General features: G+C 38.5%; 1 protein-coding gene across 2 annotated transcripts in view; it reads right to left on the reverse strand.

Annotated features, from left to right (window-relative positions):
* Nucleotides 1–14,152, reverse strand: part of LOC137291876 (probable 3',5'-cyclic phosphodiesterase pde-5) — a 73,898-nt gene extending 59,746 nt beyond the window's left edge. Inside the window, exons 1-2 of one of the 2 annotated variants that reach the window (XM_067823419.1) lie at nucleotides 13,966–14,152; nucleotides 7,094–7,171 (exon numbers count right to left, since the gene is read on the reverse strand). In XM_067823419.1, the coding sequence (XP_067679520.1) occupies nucleotides 7,094–7,171; nucleotides 13,966–14,086 (199 nt within the window). In that variant the 5' untranslated portion in view covers nucleotides 14,087–14,152. Of the gene's footprint in view, nucleotides 1–2,248; nucleotides 2,802–7,093; nucleotides 7,172–13,965 lie in introns of those variants that run through there. The other variant, XM_067823420.1, reaches the window with a different exon arrangement.
* Nucleotides 14,153–16,563: the final 2,411 nt, after the last annotated feature.

Raw genomic sequence — 16,563 nt, forward strand, 5'->3', positions numbered from 1 at the left:
AGTCTACTAATCCATCTAGAAGTTTATTCCGGCAAACAACCATCATCAATCTATCCATCTTGTCAACACTAAATCTGTCTCCCTACCCAACATCCATCAATTAACTCACCCACAAACCATCTGTCAATCTATCCACCTACAGACCCATAAACAACTCTACCTGTCATGTATTCACAGTTCTACTAATCCATCTACAGGTTTATTCCCTCAAACAGCCATCAATGATTCAATCTGTCCATCTTGTCAGTCGTCCATCTATCTCCCTACCCAGCATCCACCAATCGACCCATCCACTAAACCATCTGTCAGTCCATCCATAACTTACTCTACCACTCGTTCATTCATCAAGTCCACTTAAACCATCTCTCTATCCATTTATTCCCTCAATCAACCAGCTATCCATATCTACTCTTCCTCCTCAATTATCCAACCATCACAATACATCAGATTTGCATGGATTGTCGTATCAAAATACCTCTGAGTTTGAAAAAATATATGAAAGTGATCAAACTCTCAATTTTGAACAGCATCATAACTATTTTCCAATTTACCAGACAAGGGCCCTTGGCTAAAATCTTAGATATGTCCATGCTGTGGGCTGTGGTTATGTCAAGATAGACAGCTTGCATTTATTTTCGACTGTTTCACATTCAACCCGAAAGCTTCATTTTAAGAGTACATCATACCTTGAAACATTAAGAAACATTAGGGACTTAGCAAATAATGGTAAGTAAACAGAAGTAACACAGAATGACAGCTATAAATTTGGGATATTTATGATTAGCAATGAGAGTGCTGATAGAGAGGGTCTATAGACAAGATAACTAGAGATATAGGCCCCCTCCCTCAGAGTGTATGTAGCAAGCCCAGGCATGGTAAACCACTGCAATAACTCAACTTCTCTTATCAATCGCTGCAAGAACTGGACGACACTCGAGACATGCTCTATCTATAGGTACTGAGAGCAAAGCCATACTCTGCCTTGTAATCCCCCACAAACCTATGATACTCATACCTGTGTTTTAAGTGCTTAAGACATTTTCTTCTGATTTAAGTTTTTTAATCTGCTGTAAATATTTAACATAATGAAAAGCTTTAAACACAATAACATGACACAAACTTAAGAATGGCACTTAGAGTTGGCATTTAGAGCTGGCATGTAAGGAGTTATGACAGCAACAGCACTTAAAGATAAATGTTATCCAATAAATCCTCAAAAGACTTAAAGGGAAAGCTGCCTGCTGTATCACCATCATAAGTGGACAACCAATGTTTTGTTTCTGATAGTGTTCAGTTTCAGTATTTGTGAAAATAATAGGCAAAAGAAAAGATATGATGGCTTTTTAAAACAAGGAATGGGTATTTGGTGGAGGAGTATCAAAGTCATGCTTTTCAACATTAAATTTGTGTAGTCTCTTGTGCAGTCACCTTAGCAGTATTTTGATAATGTCAAAAATGTTTTTTTTAATTCAAATATAATTTTCAAGTGAGTGCTTTCTTCTATCTGAGTGACTCCTGACACACCCAAGTATTTACCTGTATGAATCTGTTTCCAATATCTGAGAACAATTAGTAATAACTGTTGGGGTTTGTGCATGAGCCTGGGATCCCAAGCTGACCCTGATGATAGATAGTTCATGCCAACTACTTCCTGGTGACATATAGGTAAAGACATTATTGATTTCAGGTGTAAATTATATAATTTGTTTCATTTTTTCAAAATCGTTTTTTGAAAAGACTGAAGTAGAACAGTGAATAGCGTCAATAGTGTCACCTTAAAGTATAGTTTTGCAAAGTTTGCCGAACCAAAATACAAAATATTCATGAAAATTAATATTGATTTTAACATCTAGGAACACATGGACAATTTGTTTACAACAACCTTCACACAGAAACTGTAAAGCAAAGTCTAAGGATTTGACTGATACAGTTTTCATCAAAGTAATTTAAACATGAATCAGGAATATATACAGAGTTTGAGCTTTTTTGTACGTAATGTCAGACTGACAAAGTTTTATTGTGATATTTGATTTAATATCTTTAAGATTGTCTCACACTGCTATTTTGATAGAATAATAATGCATAAAAAAACATGAAATGTCAGGAAAATGTTCCTGACTGTCCTAATGTCCCAATGTTCAGTGAAAATACTGATAGACTTTCATACTATTGCGTGCGAATACTCTTACACTCAATAATTCATAAGGACTGTTTACCTTCCCACTCAATGTACAATTCAATAACTCACCTGTCATTCTGTCCAGGGCTCTTGATATACAATTCCACGATCTTTCCTCCCAGAATTACCACACATAATACACAGTGCAAAGTAACCACAATATTATTATCGTAAATCTTCAAACTCCAGAATCCACAAAGCTGTTACAAGATTATCCAGAGTTTATTCTCACACGTAAAATCTCCACATGCTACAACAAGAAACAGCTGCACCACATATACTGAATGCTCTAAAGCAGTATAAAACTTGCTCCACAAGTGCTCTGCTCCCATGTAACGGCATTCTAACAACTAAGGATTCTTGTAATTAAAATGTGTATTGATCCTGGTGTGTATGGGAGGCCACAGGGGTCATAAAGTGATAAACCACAATACCAGCCCGTAGTGGTCTTTTCACTTGCTCAATTCCTGTTTATGTACAATACAGAAAGAACCTCTTTCTACAATGGGCATACCCATGTGTATGGCAGTGTATACGTCCTATAGAAAAGCCTGTATACAGTTTGTGCTTGAGCTTGCGTCAAACTCTTGCTACCGCTACGGCTTTGTATACGTGTGTGCTTGACCGGGCTTGGACAAATGTATGTCATAACATTTGAGATTACTGACATCAGCTTGACGGTATCAGGCTTAACAACTTTCAGGTACTGTGTCGTCCTTACAATATTCTTTAGATGATTATTTTGGGTAGGTCATAACAGATGAGAATAGGCCTTAAAATGATCGTTGTGAGGAAATCATTTACATGCTACAGACTTTGTTTCGCTTGTATGAATATTTGTAAACTTCAGTTTTGATTTCTTTCCTCTCACATCTTCACAGTCCACTCCAAGTGTGCATTTCGAAACATATTTGATGCAGTATTGAATTCTACACCTGAAGTAACCTGGAATTAACTCAAACAAAAATATCATAGTTGTATTTCACATGACACATCAACATTATGTGACTGTGGAGATGAAATGGTATCTATATCCCTGATTTACTCCTGTTGTTTAAAGAATGTAAGACAAATATGAAATCTCAGGTCATTTACTGTTTACAGTGAAGATAGGATAGAAAAGTTCAATTACAACATCCTCCCCACCACCCCCAACACCCATAAAGAAAGCATCCTACATCCCACAAAAACCTGCCTTAGGTACCTCTCAGGCCCGATAAAGAAAGCACCCTATACTCCACAAAAACACAACCTTATATACCTCTAACATCCCAAAAAGAAAGAACCCTACACCCAACAAAACACAACCTTGGATACCTCTAACGTCCCATAAAGAAAGCATCCTACAAAAACACAACCTTAAATACCTCTGATGTCCCATAAAGAAAGCACCCTATATCCTACAAAACACAACCTTGGATACCTCTGATGTCCCATAAAGAAAGCACCCTATATCCTACAAAAACACAACCTTAAATACCTGAGTCGGATGTCCCATAAAGAAAGCACCCTATATCCTACAAAACACAACCTGGGATACCTCTAACATCCCATAAAGAAAGCATCCTACAAAAACACAACCTTAAATACCTCTGATGTCCCATAAAGAAAGCACCCTATATCCTACAAAACACAACCTGGGATACCTCTAACATCCCTTAAAGAAAGCATCCTACAAAAACACAACCTTAAATACCTCTGATGTCCCATAAAGAAAGCACCCTATATCCTACAAAACACAACCTGGGATACCTCTAACATCCCATAAAGAAAGCACCCTACAAAAACACAACCTTAGATACCTCTAACGTCCCAAAAAGAAAGCACCCTACACTCCACAAAAACACAACCTTAGATACCTCTAACATCCCATAAAGAAAGCACCCTACACTCCACAAAAACACAACCTTAGATACCTCTAACGTCTCATAAAGAAAGCACCCTACACCCTACAAAAACACAACCTTAGATACCTCTAACGTCCCATAAAGAAAGCACCCTACACCCTACAAAAACACAACCTTAGATACCTCTAACGTCCCATAAAGAAAGCATCCTACACCCTACAAAAACCAATAAAACCCCATCTGTAAAGAAAGCATCCTACACCTCACCCAAACCCACCCTTATATACCTCTCCAAAACCATAAAGAAAGCAACCTGCGCCCCACAAAAACCCTGCCTTATATACTTTTCAGGCTCCATGAAGAAAGCATTCTACACCCCATAAAAATCTTGTATAGTCTTCAACCAAATACTCTTCCTCTCCAGAGTATCCATGCCTCGAAATACTCCCTAACCCATGGAAAACACACTACACTTGACAATGACACCTCGGAAGGCTAGAACCTGATATGTCTACCACTCATTGAAACTGAACGTCAGCCCAGGCTGTACATGTTTACTGATTGTTGGATTAGGTTCCTGCTTATGGGGCATATGTTAAAACAAACACAGATATGTGCACTACAGCTCTTCTCTGGTGTAAGGAGATTTATCAGGACTAATGTGGAAATTTGACACAAACTCCACATGGGGTAGGATTTTCACCACAGCTCACACAAGCCTAGGTGTATAATAGAAATATGACGCTACCAGGAGCGCACTTACCACTAAATACATATTTATCATAGGTTTGTGCTAGGAAATAAAAGATTTATTTACTGATAAGAATGTTATGACTTATAATGAATTGCTGTTTTACATTGACAACTTTGACCTTCGCCCTGTATTATTGAGATAATTACCGACATATTCAGAAGGAAAATCAATATCTCTAATATCAACTGATATCAATTTAAGTCAATTGGGCGGGACCATTTGAGTTTCTGGGTCTATTCATGAATTGTTGTGGTAGAGGGTGATGAGGGGGACTAGTCATATCTTACAGGTAGAGCTGCTAATACTTGTCTACTTCATAGAACAAACATCTAGCAAGATGACAATGGGCATTTGTTCGTTCTTTTTTCAAATGACGGCAAGCAAGAAACACACACAGACACACACACATTTATGGAAAAGTGATGGCATATACGAATGAAAGGTTTGATTTTGTTCTGAACAAGTATAGCAGAGTGTTTACTGTTTGGTTAAATTTTCCCCGATCACCTTATATAATGATTTGAAGAACGACAGGAACATCTGCAAATACGTGATTTGGAGATAGTTAGTAATGTGTGACTGATATGGAGAAGTATCCATGGTGGAATTGATACGAAGAGATTTATCCATGGTGTGATTGATATGGAGATAATTATCAATGGTGGACTTGATATGGAGATAATTATTAATGATGTGATTGATATGGGGGTAATTATCAATGGTGTTATTGATATAGAGAATATAATCCATGGGGTGATTGATAAAAGAGATAATAATCCATGGTGAGATTGATGTGGATATAATTATCCATGGTGTGATTGCTATGGAGATAATTATTGATGGTGTGATTGACATGGAGATAATCATTGATGGTGGGATGATATGTAGATAATTATCCATGGTGTGATTGATATAAAGGTAATTATCAAAAGTGGAATTGATATACAGATAATTATCAATGGTATGATTGATATGCAGATAATTATCAATGGTGGGGTATATATAGAGATATGAGATAATGATGTTAAAGACAACGAGATAATTATCAGCGGTGGGATTGATAGGGATATAATTATCAATGATGTGATTGATATGGAGATACGGTGATAATTATCAAAGGTGGGGTTGATATCAAAGGTGGGGAGATAATTTCAATCATAGGAATAACTTTTAAGCGAGTCGCTTTGTTCCTGAAGTATATAAGGCCAGCTGGTAACCATAGCAACCACATTATTGATACTGACATATCACAAGTGGAATTAGTATTTGGGACAGGTCCATTTATATATAGGCACATAAGGTGTCAACCAGGACCAACAGGTTTCGGTATGTGAACAAATCAATTAACTCCTGAAAATATCTTGTGTTTGTCACACTGCTGCATACATTCATAAACCTGGGAAAATGGATGACTACAAACAAACACCATAGAAACTGCAAGAATGAAGGTGATGAAAATATCTAGTAAACACAAGTTACTGTTTTTGTAATGTCATCCCAACACATATGCTACCATTTTTGTATTATCTTCCCACCACACAAGTAACAGTTTTTGTAATGTCTTCCAAACATACAAGTTAACATTTTCGTAATGTCTTCCCAACACACAAGTTAATGTTTTTGCAATACAAAACTGCAAGTAAAATCACAAGTTACCTTTTTGGTAATGAAAATAGCTAGCAAGAACACAGGTTCCCACCTTTGTAATAACAAACTGCTAGCAAAAATCACAAGTTACCTTTATCGTAATGAAAATAGCCAGCAAAACATAATTACCCCTCTAGTAATGATAATAGCTACCAAAAACAGTGGTTACCAACTTTGTAATAACAAACTGCTAGCAAAAATAACAAGTTACCATTTAGGTAAAAAAAACAAGTAGGAAAAACTTACGTTACCATTTTTGTACCAATGTAAATAAATCAGGAATATCATGGAGAAGAGAAAAAAATACTGTTTTCCCTGTCAGAGCATAATAACATTTTATTTGTTGTAATGTGAGATATCAATTAGTTTGGGATCCAAACCAAGCATTTGGTTTAGGAGAGACTAACTCTACCTGTCATCTTTAGAGAGCTTACAGTGTGGAAGCTGTCAAAACCAGCATTAAATCTCAGTCCCATCCATGGCTTGTACAGTTATCATCAGCTCTACAATCCACCACTTTGACTGAACCAGATTATTTCTTCAGTCCCAATGAGTGCCGGTTTAGACAGCCTCCACTGTACCTGATATTGGTGAGTTGGGATGGTTATTCTTTGTAACCATTTCAGTGGCCAATGTTTTTGGATGGGAAATAATTTACATACATACCATGCAACTGTATTCTGCCATTGTTTATTCCTCCGACGTTGTTTCCATGGTTACCAGATCCTTGAATAGTGCTGTAACCTGACATGAAAAGAAAATATCATTCTGACACAATAAAGATGGTTCCATTGCTGATTTAATGTCCGACTTTGGGACATCTGTTAATGTAACTAAAAAGACAAAGTATACTGTGGTAGTAAACTTATCAATACACAATTAACTAATTATTGGATATTTTAAGCCTAAGAAGTATATGAAGAAAAGTACTGTTTTGAGTTTGCCACACGAGTTTGTTTCATCAACGTGCTCGTGAACGTCAAACAAAGCCTGGCTTTGGGCGTTGCCTGAGGATTTTAATGCGCTTCAGTCAATTTGTCCCGATGACCGTGTCGCTGTAAACTCCAAGGGGCTGTTCCTGTCGTGTTTCGAGCTACACAAGCACTCAAAAGCAGACAGGCAAATAAGTCAAGCTTTACCCCATCCACTCTGTGCTAAGAAGTTACTTATATGTTTCCTCCTTTAACATTTTTTCTGGGTAAATATTATCCACCAAAAGTCACTTCTTGACTTCAGTTCTTCTTGGACATTTTGAGGTGCAAGTCATGAGCCATAACGTACCGAAATATCCAAACTGTCCTTGACCTCCTGTTCGGAGAGCTCCACGTGCATGTAGTGAACAAAAGACAGAATGTATGTGTTTGCCGAAAAGAATATTTCAATAAAGCCAGTCATATGCACTTGTCAGACATCCTTTACCTGATTTTTTTATGTGCAACAAGACGTATTTCTGACAAACTGAATCGGGAACGCCCCAAAATATGCTTAATACTGGAAACATAAGGCAAGGAAACATTGTGTTTTGCAACACTGAGCCGTAAGTCAAAATAAGCTGTCAAGAGTATACTTTATAAACATGTATGGATGCTTAGCAATACAAACATATGACCCATGGGATTTTCGTGTAATAACATAGGTCCCACCTAACATAGCTGTCGTTAATGGATCTTTTGATGATACTCAGTGACGTCACTGACTGTATACCATGCTATCCAAATTACGTAGACAGAGACTCGTGACGCTAAATACTTGATTGTCTCTTCAATACTCCATTGTTTGCCGACCGAGTTGATACAGCTGCAATATTGCCGAGTGCGTCGTCCGACAATAATCCTTTCATAATAGTACACTGCAGCAAACAGAGGAATTAATAAATGCTGAGAAAAAACATAAACCGAGACCCAAATAATTTCCGTTGTTAATGTCCATTATATGAAAGCGGATGTATCGCACGTTTGGCGAATATTCAATACACAAATGGGTAACGTCCTGGCGCCATGCAATCAGTTAATTGGACAGTAAATTTATGTTCAACTTGTTGACCCGATGTTGCTTCAGTAATACCTTCGATAGAATGGTTCACAGACTTACCTCAAGCTATTAGTGAAATTACACGGATGCCTTTCGTCATGTAATATGTTCCTTACAAAATTAGTCGACGTTTTATATAGTTACTTTGTCATAAGGGAAGCTTTGAAACTCCACCACAAAGTTTCTGGTTGTCCCGAGAGAAAAGGTGAGGAGAGATGCCATTGGTGCCAGAAGGCCTACACTTATTCAAGAAGGCAACCATAATCGCCGTTGTCCTTTCAAACATTTCAATGAAGACGTTGTTAACATCCTGACTGAGGACAAAGATTTGTATTGGTAGACTTTCGTCGTTTTATACCATATATATAGCACTACAACGGAACAATAGCTTGAAAGAGCTCATGCAGCTGGTGAGGCATAGTCCATAAAAAATACCAGACACGTATGATACTATTAATCTGTTCCCTATGAGTTTATAAAACGTAATACTAGCTTAAAGTATTTGAAAAATACCAGGGGTCTACATGATGCAGCCGTTCAGACATAGTTGATAACACAACACACATGTATAACACTATGAATCTCTTACTGTTCCCTCAGTAAGAGCACGGATACCCGTGCAGCTCACGAGACTAAAACTCACTGTTACCATGGGAACCGAGACAATGACGTCGCTATTAGTTAAAATCGATTATGTAAACATCACGTCAATTCCATGTCTTATAATAGTCTATAATACGCAACCTAATCATGAAAAACATAAATCCCGAAGTAATGAGTGAAATATGCAGATAGGTATTCCAGTAATTGCCAGGCTGTCGACAAACACCCTCATGCTTCTATTATAACGGGGGATAATTGTTACGTCCGTGACATGGTGACGAATATTACAATTATCTGTAGTTATGTGCATATTTTGTTGTCAATGTCGCACGACGTCGATAATTCATACACACATCTGTTTGGATTCAGGCTTGGAATTCAGGAACTAATTCTGGTCGAAAGAAGCGAATGTATGGATTGTGTTGTGAACATGTCGAACGCGCTGCATTTGCACGTCACAGCACACTCGATGTAGCATTGCTAATGTTGTCAATCACTTGATTGTCTGGTCCAGATTTGTTTATTTTCACAGGGTGCGGAGATATATATGGAAGACCGCAGACTAACACAAACAGTATTGCAAAGGTTTTTGACAACATAACATCACCCCTTCATAGGGTTACAGTGAAGATCTGGGTTAGCTTTGGTCTTTAGCAATCCATGCTTGTTGTAAGAGGCGACCAACGGAATCAGGTGGTCAGGTTCGCTGACATGGTGGTCAGGTTCGCTGACATATGCTGTTGACCATTGGATTGTCTGGAAAAATTCGATTATTTACAGACCGTCGACATATTGCTGGAATATTGCCCAATGTCAGTGTGGCGTTAAACAACCAACCAACCAACCAAATCTTCTTGGAGCAGACCTGTATCCCCTCCTTATACTGAATGGCGATCAGATGGTGACAATGTGACAATATGGCTTCGTATCCTTATGGCGTTGAGTGTGCTCATGTCATATTAATGCCTTTAATTGCTCTTTCAATCATATCTTTGTTTCAACGACAACTGATTGATGTATTCCATTCAACGAGAAGGCCTGTTCCCTTTCAGAATGAGGTACATGGAATCTTCTTACAAAAATAAATGCTGCTATGAATTAGAATACGGAACTGGATTTGGTAGAAGGCGATCCGGAAAATAAACAAAGCGGCACCAAAAGATAAAATTAATATCACCAGACATTGAAATGTAAAATAAGATAAAATGAAAATAAACACACATATTAATCCGAAAAACAAGAACTTCTCCATTATTTGTCGACATATTTTCATAATTTAACGGCACATTCTCATCATTTATCGACACATTTTCATCAATTATCGACACAGTCTCATCATTTATCGACACAGTCTCATCATTCATGCATGTTGGGTTTCATGCAGACTAATGTACACGATGTGACTAATGATATATGTCTGAAACATTGTTGTCGCTACAATCTGGTGATATGTTATCCACTAAATAAATCACAGATTAGTGGTACTTGAATACATGTTCCTTGAACCGTTTCATTCAGTAACGATTTATGTGTGATCCCTGATAGCAAGGTCTCTCTTCAAGGCTGCATCAGGTGTGATAATGGGAGAAACGAGAGCTAATTGCCTCCGTCTTTCTTTCTTTCAAAGGCAGTATTTGATTTGTCATCTCTTAGCGACCATTATCAATCATTATGTACTATCCAAGACAGGCGCTAACGTACATACACATATTGCACAGATCGATACCATTCGGAGTACCTCAGTCTCATATATGTACGTAGGTAACGGAATAGGTCGAGTGGTTTGGAATGTCAAAACATTGACAAATGCTCTCTGTGCAGGTGGAAGATATTGACTTTGGTATGTCTAGCAGGGATACTTACTTTTTATCGGTGACAACGAATGTTTACTGATGCAGTTCAATAGTTTGGTGTCTACACTGCTTCTTTTCAGATCCATTGGTCGGGTCTTGAACAACCCAGGTTCGTCGTACAACTGGGCAGTACTGACTGCTTGTCATATCGCTGATTTGGTGGATGTCATCATATCCCAACTGTACAGATCGAGGTTCATGATGTCAATAATTGGATTTTCTGGTCCTCTACAGGTCTTTGTCGTAAAGGCCGAATATTCCCGAGTGGGCGTCAAATAACCGTTTTAGGTACAATCATGCTTTCTGTTCAGCCGATGAGAAAATCAAATAACAACTATGCCCCTTCAAAAGGCCTTACAACAAACTTTCAGTAAGATTCACATTGCACGCATGGATAATATTTCACGCTACAATGACAGTATAATGTTCTGATGCAATTCCCAATTCTGCCATGAACTTTATGTTCCATAGTTTGCTGATACATTTACTTGCCTTTGCATGGGTTTGTGACCGATGCCATTGGTGTCACAGGGTACGCTCATCTGGTAGAATATCTGATTGATAACGGACAACGGACTAGTTTTATTGGAGATTTCTGACTACTAACTCATGTATTTTTAATGAAAGTTATGTTTTTGTGGTTTGTAAGCATACTTACACACCACACACTTGAGCACAGTTACACAAAACAGATAACGGAAAACACCAAGCGACGTTTCGCCTTGGAATAGACATGCACACATTCGACTTATATTGTACAGATGTTGACGTGCCGTTTTGATTATTTTGATGAGATTATAGAGAGCTTTATTTCCATCGCTGATTGAGTCTAGTAGTGTTTAGTTCTTTAAAGGACTTTGTACTACAGTTTCTCTCTTTGCACTCCACCCTCGTAACAAATAGTGAACTGAGTCAAAATGTTATCATTTTAAACTGTTTTAATTTTAGGGCAAATTCTGCAAACAAATCACAGAGTTGGTCTGAGGTTTGAATTACATGTATTATCACTGAGCATTATTTGTATATGTTTTCGAGTTAGATTGCAATTCATTGGTCCAGTTTTGAGCCAAACGGACTATGCTGAAAGAAGACCTGGGTCGTTGGTAATCAAAGATTCATATAATTCATGCGTAGTCATTTGACTTGCAAACTCAATATGAGTGATCTTGATCTTTACTGATAAGGGGTTGCGTAGATACACCTTTTCCCTTTTAAAAGTATGCATGGCGTGTATAGAGATAATCTGATATACCGTATCTAACTAATCCAGCGGTGTCAGTGTGAGGTCCTTGTATAGATCCTAGGCACGTAATGTCTGTGTGATGAAGTTGTTCGCGATCGAACCATCCACATTATACGCCAATTAGGCTATCTTAGGCCTACCTTGAAGTACATGGTAATTTACTGTGATTGGTTGATGGAGCATTTGCCACGTAAAGGGAAGGTGGGTGATTGGATCCAGGAATGCGTCAAGAGTCAAGGTGTAATGGTTCTTATAGTTACCCTCACTGGTGCTCGGGTTCAAGGGAGTAGAACAAAGACTGTACATACTAAAATACGACATATTCACAGTGTGACTAGGTGGATATGCTTAGTCTCATACACACTCACACGTACCAACCCCCCCCCCCCCACACACACACACACGCACACGCACACGCGCACACACACACATATATCTACAAATCTATACACAGTTACGGCATCCTGAATCAGCTAAGGGAAGCACTTCTGCAACATCTCTAAGAACTGAATGCTGTCTTTTTCTAAATCATGTTAGTAGATGAATACTAGTAATAAATAGAAATAAACTGCACATATTTGTACATTATATGTCTGGATTCTGCCTGTTGAAGTTATATGGTGACGGACTCTGATTTGAGAAACCATTACCTTGCATCATTTCGCCCTCACCACACCCTTCTCCAATACAACCTCGTTAGCTGCTAATAATTGGTTATTGATCACAGTAGCCATAGCAATTAATGGTTCTTGACACATCAAGAGACAACAGGACAGAAAAGTCATTTCCCCTGGGGGCACTTGTTGGAAGAAATGGTTCCAACCAAATGTTAACGATAATTAATATCACGAATGAAACAATATCATTGTACCATTGATGAGACGAAATCATAGCGAAACAGAAAGGCTTGAATGACTTGTCTGTCGCATTCCTTACTTGCAAAGGGCAAAGGTTCTACAGAAACGATAATTAAAAACACCCAGGAACTTGATCGCGTTAATGTTTCAGAACACCGAAGCGTCGAGAATGTCGTCACCCCGAGATATATACTATTTATTTTGCTTTCCTTTAGTGCTCCATTCAACATTGTCCTAGCAAGATGAGGACGCTGTTTCTTCATACTGTAACTTCCAGGATACTGTGCCAAAGACTTAAAGATATAAAACAAATATTTAAAAAGAACCCACCAAATATCAAAATATACAATTTTAAGTTACTGACGTCTTCTCGTGACAACAGGATGGAGTTTGTTAAACATTCAGGCCAATAGTCCTATAGCGACAATAGGATAGTTCCAGGTAGCACTGAGGGAAAGTGATCGCTGTCATGCTTTGAGATATATACCTTTGTTTTCAGAAGCGTATAACAACCTTCTTAACCGTTTTAGTTCAACAGCAAGCGATTGTTTAATTCCCAAGGGTACTGTTGTACAAAACGACCAAAGCGCTAACATTACCTTAAGCAAGAGAGTTATTACTAAGACCGCTTGAAACAATGCCCCCATCCCCTCCTGGAAACGGACAACCATAATGTTATGAAACATCCAATTCCAGACATATAAAATGTAACTGTAAATTGTCCCGTAATATGTAAAGGTTTTATCTTTATCTAATCAAAAGTACCTTTAACAATCTCTTTAATTTACAATGATGATCATTCAATAAAGATCTTATGTGTCTTTAATTAATAAAACTAAAAAAGCCAATGATAGGTAAGAAGTTTCTGAAAATGGAGAAGGATCTTGTTACAAGCATACGATGAAACAATTTAAACAATATCGTGCACTTAGAGCCTGTTTAGTGCCGTACCTGTGATGACCATTTCTGGCACCGGAAGTGGCTGTGGTGAGCTGGGTGACCGCTGATTCGCCCGAGGGGTGAGCGCCCTCTTCCCCTTAATGGGTAACGGGGGAAGGCGTCGACTGTTCATTTGGCAGAGACTGATCAAGAAGTACCGAAAGTTACGTCATTGATGTTACCATGGTGATTACACGGTTGGCATCTGAAAGGTATGATAAATAAAATACATGTCACATCCGAAAAAGCATTTAAAATGGCTGTTCGTTCATACATAACCGGAAAAAGGTCATAAATAATTTGCTTGATCTCTGTGACAGTGATAATGATTTTTCATCCTTTGTCATATTCACTTGTACGTACATGCCTGATTCATGTACCCTAAATTCCATTATTGAATAATAATGAAATTCTCAAAGGATACTTCAGATGTCCCGTGGTTCATGGTTTTCATAACACACACGGTAACCTCCAGAACGGAAACCTTAAACTAAGTGAAATTGTGCAGGTTGATTTTTCTGAAACGTTACATGATGGCTTCACGTTTGATTAGAATAATAGACTGAAACACATTTGTATCAGATGCTCCGGAGAGCTCGTTCAGATCAATAAGAAGTAGAGCAATGCACTTCAAACGCCCACAATTGCAGCGTCGTCTCAACACTCTCTTTGCCATCGCTGGGATGGTCCACTTAGGGAACCAACCCTCGACCATGTGCTCACCCGAAAACCCCCACCGTACCAACGTGCCATAATCTCCCTTCAGTCAATTATTCTGTTTTGCCTGAGTGAGTGAGGATGATTTTAAGCCGCTTTAGCAACATTCCAGAAATATCGTGGCGAGGGACACAGGAAATGGACTTTACACGTGGGGAATCGAAAACCGGCTTTCAGCGAGAAGAGCGAACGTTTTTGCCATTGGGCTACCTCACCGTCTCTATATGCCTCAGCTACCATGGTTTATCATATGACAAATATAACATTGTACACTACTTTCCGAAAGGATTTGAAAAACATTGGAAGAGTATTATATATTTCGATGAGCATGCAGTGAACTCGGTTAATCCTCGGGTACCGTTTTCACGACAGCCCTCATATTAACCCTTTACGAGATCATCGATACCTAGCTTTTTACATACTTCCCCTGAAGACTGAAGGCGTGCAGTTAACGGAATGTCAGTGTAAGCAGGTTGTGATTGTTTTCATGAACAACCTGAATGTGAGGTGTACGGATGTGAGCTGTACCTGCCAACTCCTATTGTGCTGACAAACGGGGATTCGAAACCACAGGTTTTGGATTAACTTTCTGAAGTTAAAAGTAATTATTCTGATCGGCACAACGTTTCTCGGAGACGTTGGAAGGGATGTTCCTGTCAGACTATGACTTCTGTGACATGAAGATTGAGATACTGTTCATTTTGTCGCGGCGGGGTAGCCTAGTGGTTAAAACGTTCGCTTGACACGCCGAAAACCCGGGTACCATGCGTTAAGCTAACGGCTGGTATCCTCAGCCGTGATATTGCTGGAATATTGCTAAAAGTAAAACTAACCTCACTTACTCACCCGTAGTATTGACACGTAGCGGTTCCGGATTCGATTCCCCACCCTTGCTGAAAGCGCCCCCTCTCTCTTTCCCACGCCACACACCCCACCCCACCCCACCCTCTCTCTCGATCGTAGAGATTGTCTCGGACTTGAAATTTTGAGCTGTACTCGTCTGTTTGGACTTTTCTTTTCGTAGATTTATTTTTATTTAAATTAAATAATATAATTTCTAGGACCAAATGTTTGTCTCATTTTAACGTAGAAATTCCAGAAACTAAGTCTGTCAAGGGAAGCATCTCCTACTGCAAGATGGGTGAACTTTCGACCGGGACATCGCCCATTCATATGGGGTGAGTAAAACTAGCCTTCCACTAGTCCCTAAGGTAATACTAGTAATTAATTGTTTAATTGAAAATTTCCAAAAATCATTAATAACAGACTGGCGGCGTCTCACTGTCCGCTGATGTTGACTTGCATGTTTAAATGAATGTAGAATTACTATACACCAGCCGGCTTAGCATTCAGTACAACATTGGAGCAAGAGTAAGTAAAACGTGCTTTAAGTAAATTCTGAAGTATGCTTGAGCTTAAGCATATGTATATATATATGTGTGTGTGTGTGTGTGTGTGTGTGTGTATGTGTGTGTATGTGCAATTGTGTGTGTGTGTGTCCAATAATTTAGCGTTCGTATATTCAGTATACACTCTAGTGTACACCTGTACTAAATAGGGTATTTTGAAAGTAGTATAATTCTTGCCAAACATTAATATAATGCACATACCAAATAATTCCATTGTGATTCCGAACTGAAAACATATTTATAAACACCTCACCTTTCAGAGTGACTCCATTTTGAAAACAAGTATTTTCATGAAAAACAATCAGCCGACATGTTTTGGTGTGATCGTGTCTGAGATTCAAGAGCGTCTGTCATCCGACAGGTGTGTGACAGAATGACAGATGAGGTTTATGAAGAATGATACATCACTGATTTCATGGCTGTGTAATTGACGCTGAACGGATGAACCATCATATGGTAACATAATTAATTTGTATGAGTAGTC

Source organism: Haliotis asinina, chromosome 7 (genome assembly GCF_037392515.1).
Source record: "Haliotis asinina isolate JCU_RB_2024 chromosome 7, JCU_Hal_asi_v2, whole genome shotgun sequence".
NCBI lineage: Eukaryota > Metazoa > Mollusca > Gastropoda > Lepetellida > Haliotidae > Haliotis > Haliotis asinina.